This window comes from Gorilla gorilla, chromosome 19 (assembly GCF_029281585.2).
Source record: "Gorilla gorilla gorilla isolate KB3781 chromosome 19, NHGRI_mGorGor1-v2.1_pri, whole genome shotgun sequence".
Classification (NCBI taxonomy): domain Eukaryota; kingdom Metazoa; phylum Chordata; class Mammalia; order Primates; family Hominidae; genus Gorilla; species Gorilla gorilla.
Genome location: NC_073243.2, coordinates 17,315,300 through 17,322,871, shown reverse-complemented (window position 1 = coordinate 17,322,871; position 7,572 = coordinate 17,315,300). Strand labels below are relative to the sequence as shown.

General features: G+C 49.4%; 1 protein-coding gene across 5 annotated transcripts in view; it reads left to right on the top strand.

Moving 5' to 3' along the window:
• Window positions 1-7,572, top strand: part of SMG6 (SMG6 nonsense mediated mRNA decay factor) — a 243,451-nt gene that overhangs the window by 110,833 nt on the left and 125,046 nt on the right. For all 5 annotated transcript variants that reach the window (XM_004058242.5, XM_063700507.1, XM_063700508.1 and 2 more), the window contains 2 exons: window positions 3,648-3,764; window positions 5,332-5,500. In XM_004058242.5, coding sequence (XP_004058290.2) covers window positions 3,648-3,764; window positions 5,332-5,500 — 286 coding nt within the window. The remainder of the gene's footprint in view (window positions 1-3,647; window positions 3,765-5,331; window positions 5,501-7,572) is intronic.

Genomic DNA, 7,572 nt, shown 5'->3' with positions numbered 1-7,572 from the left:
TCCCATCCCCTGCTCTTCCCTCTCCGCCCCTCCTGCCTCACTCCCATTTCCTGCAGGAGGATGCTTTGCCATCCTGGAGCTGTCAGGCACAGCTTTGCTTTGGCAGCACCGTCGCACACATACTGGTGGGAGAGGGGACGTGTTTATCACTTTTCCTGGAGATTATCTGTTTAAGCACTTCTCTGACAGTTACAATAACAAGGGCAGTGTGTTGTGTTTCCCAGCAGAAGGACACTTGCTGTTGAAAGATGTATAGCACTAATTAGAAATACATAACATCCGGCCACATGGCAGCCTTCTCCCGGCCGCTCCATTTCCTGATTTCATGCAACTTTGACGACAGTTGGTTTATGTTTTCCATGAATATATTCTCAGAAAAACGAGAAAGTCTCCCTGTTACATAGGAGCAAGAAGAATATTTCTGTCCAAGCCGGTATTTGGCCATAGGAATAATAGGAGCTGTGGTCACCTGCCCACATGTGGGAAGGAGCAGAACCAAGTTCAGACCTCAGGTGACTTTCTTATTAAGAAATATTTCCGTCTGACTTCCTTAGCCAAAACCCTTACCCGAAACCCTTAAGCAAGTCTCTGCTTTTGGAAAGAAGGGGAAAGGCTGTTTCACAGTGTTAATGAGTTCCTCAGCTCCTGTCATGCTCCTGCTACCTGACACAAAGCCAGAGGAACCCAGGCGAATACCAAGGCAAACAATGCCTTTTCCTCCCCCACCCCACATCACTTGTTGGCTTGGCCCAGCCCAACACTAGGGATATATACGGGCATTCATCAGACTAGGGCCAGTTTCCTAGGTCTAGCCCCAAAGTGGGTGGACTCTGGGAATCTAGATGCTGTTTTCCTACCCACTTGTGTAACGGTGAATGCTTTCAGGGAGTAGCGTCTTACGGTTTCTAGCCTGTGGAAGCCTACGTGAGGCCAAGAGCAGCCCATGAAGATGCTGTGCACTTAGTGCATGTCTCACTTGAGGCACTGGATCCAAGTTGCCGTGGTTACTTGGATAAATAACAATTTTCTTTACCCCATTGAAAGGTCCTAAGGTTGCAGAGACCATGTTTTATTTGTAACTGTGTGCTCCATCATACCTAGTACAGAGTCTGGAACATTCTACATGCTCAGTATGTGCTTGAGGTACTACTGAGCCATGGAGAAGGACAGGCCTTCCAGGAGGTGCTCTAGGTAACATGGCCAGTCAGAGGCCTGACTGACACTCAGACATGCTGACCCCCTTGATCGTTTGTAAAATCTCCACCTGCTTGATTACAGCAGAACAGTTACTGCTTAATACTCTGCATCAGATGGACCAGACACATAAGCAGGCAGTGTTATTTCAAGCCTTTCTTCAGGAGGGGGTTAGGGGATGGGGAGTTGAGGTGACATAACCGTCACCAAGGACAGAGCAGTCATGAAGCTGCCTTCTAGCTGCTGCCCTGGGAGGTGGCCGAGCACTTTCAGATCTACACCAAAGAGACTCCAGCTGTTGCTACCTTGCCTGGTCTCCAGACCTTATTGCAGGAGCCTTTAGAAAAGGAGCCAACCTGGAGTCCACGAAGACCGCAGATCCCATTGTTGTTAAGCAGCCATTCTCCCTCTGAGCCCTAGCCCCCACCTTGAACTCTGAGAGACGGTCTAGCTTGTGATTGCTATTTGTCATAAATACAGAGCTAGGCTTGGTGAAAGAAACCTCCCCTGTCTTATCCCTGTCCAGGGTCATGAGAGTGTCTTAGTGTAGCCTGTGCTTCACAAAATGCCAGTCTCTTGGAGCCAGGACACCCCCCTCCATCCCTTCTAGCCTTCTGAGTGCAGGTAACTTCTGCTTCGTTGATGAGGAGGCACTAATGTTTACTCAGAGTATCAGCTACCAGGATGTGGCCTCCACTTGTCTTTCCCAACTCCCTCTTTTCTGGACTTACTCCCTTCTTCCCGGCTCTGTTGCTAGTTAGAGGCAGGATGTTGTCCGGGCGTGGCAATGGCCTGGACTGAGCTGGGCGGTACTGACAGTGCTGCTGCCTATGGGGAGGGTGAAGGGGAGAAGTTGGTAACTTTTCTTGACAACTTACGTATCTCCCCCTTTCCTGCTTTCCATCCTCCCCTCTTCTTGGCTCTTGCATGCTTGTTTTCTTTGTAACAGAGGTTTAGGGCCTTAACAGGACAGGAGTGAGACTGGTCTATTCTAATCACATGGATTGTTATCACTTCCTTAACTGCCTGCCACAGTTGAGCTGGAAAGTCAGAGGGTGACATCTGGGACCAGTGGGCATCTGGAAGGTTGGTGGGAAAGCCACAATCAAAGAATTACTACCCTGGATGCTATTCGTTTGTTGGGCCCTTCTGAGCAGCAGCCTGTTCCTTCTTACACCCAGTACTTTCAGAAGTGGGTTGGGGCTGGCTTTGTGTACTCCAATCATACTTGCTCCTGGGGCAAAGATGGTAAGGAATCACTGTGGTTGGGTAATGTCTCCTGGAGTAACAACTTCAATGGGGCCCCATTGACAAGACTGGTGAGCTGATGAGAGGGCTCCCCTTGGCTATTGAGGTTAAAATACAGGCAGGGACAGAGATCAGACACTTAGCTGATAATCCTTTTAGCACTTGGAGATTCTGAGCGTTCTCCTGTATTAGAGAGGGAATGAACAGATTAGCTGCTGCCAGAGCTAGTGAGCCTGGCCCCTGATTCTGTCTCCTGTGGGTATGTGGTGTCTCCTCCTCGGAGGCTGTGTGGTGGACTGCTGCCTTCTGTGTGTCACCAGCTCCTCTCGAGTTCAGATGACGTGGCTTTCAGGGAAGGCCAGTGATGAAGAGTAGGTACAGGCAGGCTTTTGGGAGTATGTCACATAGCTCCCACCAAAGAATAATTCTGCCCACCAAAAAGATGGCTCCTTTCGGTGACCTGGAGCCAGAAGGAAGTTAGTTAGCCAGGCTGAAAAAGTGACGGGAAGAGGGTACTGGGATTGGGGGCCAGGTTTATTTTTTAGCGCTCGGGGAAGGAATTTGTGAAAACAAAAGCCAACACTGATTAAGTGCTTATTATGTGCCAAGCACTGTTCTGCATAAAATTAACTCATTCCATGAAAGTAGGTTATTTGTGTCATGTGTGTTTTCTTAGGAGGAGGGACATGGAGGAAGTAAGGATGGGACTAAAGGTTGGTGATTCAAGATCGTTTTTAGACGAGATCGGGCGCATTCAGGGTGGTATGGCGGTAGACAGAAGATCATTTTTAAATGTGTATTTTTCCAATCTTAATTGATGACTGTGCTCCTGTTAGTTATACACTAGAGAGACTGAGTTAATTAAATCTGAGTTCTTGTTACGATGGCTTTACATTATCAGTAGGCAGCTAAAGGCAGAGACCATGCAGCTCCAGCTCAGACTGCCCTTCTTGAGGTAACTGTTCCTGGGAAAGTGATGTAGAATTGACAGAGGTGACCCTTATCATCTTATCAAACACATATCCATATGCCAGACCTCGTGGTAAGTGCTTCACATGCATTTTCTACTTGGCCTTATGACCACTCTGAGAGAGGGAATATCACTAGCCCTAGTCTTCAGCGAGGAAAAGGAAGCTCGGTAACATGGCCAGTGATGTGCATCTTGTCCGCCTGGGGCGCTGAGAGTTTCATTTGCCTCTCCGCAGACTGCTTCTCGGAGGAGTGCCGCTCTGTGATCCAGGAACAAGCCGCAGCTCTGGGCTTGGCCATGTTTTCTCTACTGGTCCGCCGCTGTACCTACTTACTTAAGGAGTCCGCCAAAGGTAAGCAGGAGGAGTCCCCAGCCTGGTGGGCTTTCCAGTTGCCTGGCCTTGTCCAGACCTCACAGTGCCATGCTGCTTTCTCGGTGTCTTCTCCCTGTAGTCTCCATTCTTCCTCTTACGTACATGCCCCTCTTCCTTTTGCCTGCCTAACTAGTCCCATTTCCTTTTACAGTCTGATTGCCTCTAAGGCCCTCTTCTCGTTTTTGTAGAACCCTTTCTTCTCTCTTTTCTCCTTTAGTAGTTAGGATTTTCACTGTACCTATGAGCTGCTGCATGTTCCTGCATCTTCAGGAAACCAGAAAAGTTAGTTTCCATAATCGACGTTGTGTTCTCCCCTTTATCTCTTTGTTTCTCTTTGTGTGGTACCTGGTGAGTTCTGTAACCGCTGTGGACCAGCCATCATGGGAGACTCACTGGACCAGATAGAGCAGGTGCTATTTTTAGCCCTTAGGTTGAGACAGTATCCCATATCCTTTAAGGCTGCCCTTAGAAGTCTAAGCCAGATTGTTGTAGCAGTAGAAGGTAGGGCTGAAGGTTACACCTTTCTTTTCAGCTCCTAGATCAATATTAGTGACTTAATGAGACCCCACTGTCACCCCATGCCACACCAGCTTTGTGAATGCCTCCAGCTTCAGAGGCTGCCTTTTTTTTTTTTAGGGACAGAAGGGCAACTTTTTATTTTGAAATAACTTCATATTTACAGAACAGTAGCCAGAATAGTGCAGAGAACTCTTATATACCCTTCGCCCAGATTCCCCAGTTAACATTTTACCATATGGGCTTACGTTCGTCTTTCCATACACACATACTTAAGGTTATTATTTTTCTTCTGAACCATTTGATTTTTAAGTTACAGAGTTGGGGGCCGTTTACCCCCAAATACTTGACTCTATATTCCTAATAATAAGGATATTCTCTTAATAACGGTTATCAAAATCGGAAGTCAACATTGATAAAATACTATTATTGCATTCACAGACCTTATTTAGTTTGTGCCAGTTGCCCTAATTTCTTTATAGCAAGGGGAAAAAAAAGTTGTTTTCTGCTCTGGGATCCAGTGCAGGAGCACACGTTGCATTTAGATATCATCGTGTCTCTTTAGTGTCCTTTAATTTGGGATGGTTTTTCTGTCTTTCTTTGTCCTACATGTCCTTGTCATTTTTGAAGAATATGAAGCATTTGCACAGTGTCCCACAGTTTGGGTTTCTCTGGTGTTTCCTTATGATTAAATTCAGGTCATGCAGTTTTGGCAAGAACTCTGGTGCCATCTTGGTACTGTGCTGAAGGAAGGCTGGAAGGGTGGGCTAGAAGCCGGAGTAGAGGCTTCAGCCAAGCCACAGGTGAAGCAGAAGCAGTTGTGTCCAGGGGCAGACCCAGTACACTGGTTCTCTCTTTGTCCTACTTTTCAGAATCCTCTTAGGTGCTGGCGCTTGTCCTCGCTTCTGGGCCCATCTTTCCTGTGGACTTGGTCTCCCTTCCCTAAGAGCTTGCTGCCGTCCCAGCGCCCCAGGCCTCACTCGGGGGCTACAGCAGACATAGGCCCAGTTCTCACCCTTTGCCTCTGCAGCTCAGCTGTCCTCTCCTGAGGACCAGGATGACCAAGACGACATCAAGGTGTCTTCCTTTGTCCCGGACCTGAAGGAGCTGCTCCCCAGTGTCAAAGTCTGGTCAGATTGGATGCTCGGCTACCCGGACACCTGGAATCCTCCTCCCACATCCCTGGATCTGCCCTCGCAGTGAGTTGACCTGCCCATTGCTTCAGCACCACTGGCTTGGGCCTGCCCGTGTTCCTACAGCTCCCCTCTTCATCCTGCTCTGTTTCTTTCTGCCCACAGCCTGCCTGCTTCTCTATTTCTTCTTTATTTGAACTTGTTTTGAATACCTTCCCTATCCTCTGATGTTTTAGGTTATTTTTTCCTGTTCTCCAGGCCTCTTCCCTCTCCTCTCACACTCTCTTTTTCCTCTCACTCTCCATTTTGTTATTTGTTCTTGCTCTCATTCCCTCATCCTCACTCCATATTGTGCATACTCATCATCTCTGCAGCTGCCTCTGGAGTCTGGATTTGTGTGGATATGTGTGTGTGAGACTTTGTTTCTTCTCTTATTAGTCTTTCTGCGCATCTTGCTTCTTTTTTTTTTTTTTTGAGACAGAGTATCACTTTGTCACCCAGGCTGGAGTGCAGTGGCATGATCTCAGCTCACCCAGGCTGGAGTGCAGTGACGCGATCTCACTGCAACCTCCACCTCCCAGCTCATGTGATCCTCCTGCCTCGGCCTCCTGAGTAGCTGGGACCACAGGTGCACACCACCACGCCTGGCTCATTTTTTGTATTGTTCGGTAGAGACGGGGTTTCGCCATGTTGCCCAGGCTGGTCTTAAACTCTTGAGCTCAGGAGATCCACCTGCCTCAGCCTCCCAAAGTGCTGGGATGACAGGCATGACCCACCGTGCCCGGCCTTCTCTGCATCTTTAAGGCTCTCTCACTGCTGCTTGTGCTGTCTTCTGCACTTTGTCTCCTGGCATGGCAGCGTGTGGGGAGGCTGAATGCATGCACATCTCTCTTCCATTCACTCATGCCCTGTCTTCTCACTATGCCCCTCCCCTTGCCACCTGTCTTCTCACCACGCCTCTGCCCTCGCCCCCTGTCTTCTCACCACGCCCCTGCCCTCGCCCCGTCTTCTCACCACACCCCTGCCCTCGCCCCCTGTCTTCTCACCACGTCCCTGCCCTCGTCCCGTCTTCTCATCATGCCCCTGCCCTCGTCCCCTGTCTTCTCACCACACCCCTGCCCTCGTCCCGTCTTCTCACCACGCCCCTGCCCTTGTCCTGTCTTCTCACCATGCCCCTGCCCTCATCCCGTCTTCTCACCATGCCCCTGCCCTCGTTTCCGTCTTCTCACCATGCCCCTGCCCTCATCCCCGTCTTCTCACCATGCCCCTGCCCTCGTCCCGTCTTCTCACCACACCCCGCCCTTGTCCTGTCTTCTCACCATGCCCCTGCCCTCATCCCCGTCTTCTCACCATGCCCCTGCCCTCATCCCCGTCTTCTCACCATGCCCCTGCCCTCATCCCCGTCTTCTCACCATGCCCCTGCCCTCATCCCGTCTTCTCACCATGCCCCTGCCCTCGTCCCCTGTCTTCTCACCACGCCCCTGCCCTCGTCCCATCTTCTTAGCACGCCCCTGCCCTTGTCCCATCTTCTCACCATGCGCCTGCCCTCGCCCCCTGTCTCTGTGTGTCAGTCTGGCATCTCTCAGAGCATTTGTGTATGGCAGAGAGCATTTGTGTATTGAGGGCGGGGGCAGGTGTTGGAGTCTGTGTGTCTGCCTGGGTGTATTTACGTAGATCAGTTTATGTGCTTGTATACCTTTTTCTTTTTCTTTTTTTTAATTGTGGAGATAGATGTAACATTTGCCATCTTAACTATTTCTAAGTTCGGTGACATAAATTACATTTACAGAGTGTTGTGGAACCCCATATGGTTACTTCTTTTATCTTTGTCTATATCTGTGTCTGGGTTGTGTCCGACTCTGTGCTTGTCTAGGTCCATTTGTCTGTGTGTCTGTAAGTCTGTGTGTGTCTTAGTGTCTGTGTCTGAGCGCAAAGTTCTGTGTGTCTGCCTCTGGGGGCCTGTCAAGGGGTCTTTCCATGTGCCTGGTCCATGTCTGTCTGTGTTTACTTGTCCATGTGCATCCATCCAACTGTGGCCACGTGTGTTATCTGTATGTGTTCATGTGGGATGTCCGTATCTGTGTCTGTATTTGTGTCTATACCTGTTTGTGTCTGTATATCCTTGAGTATATATGTCT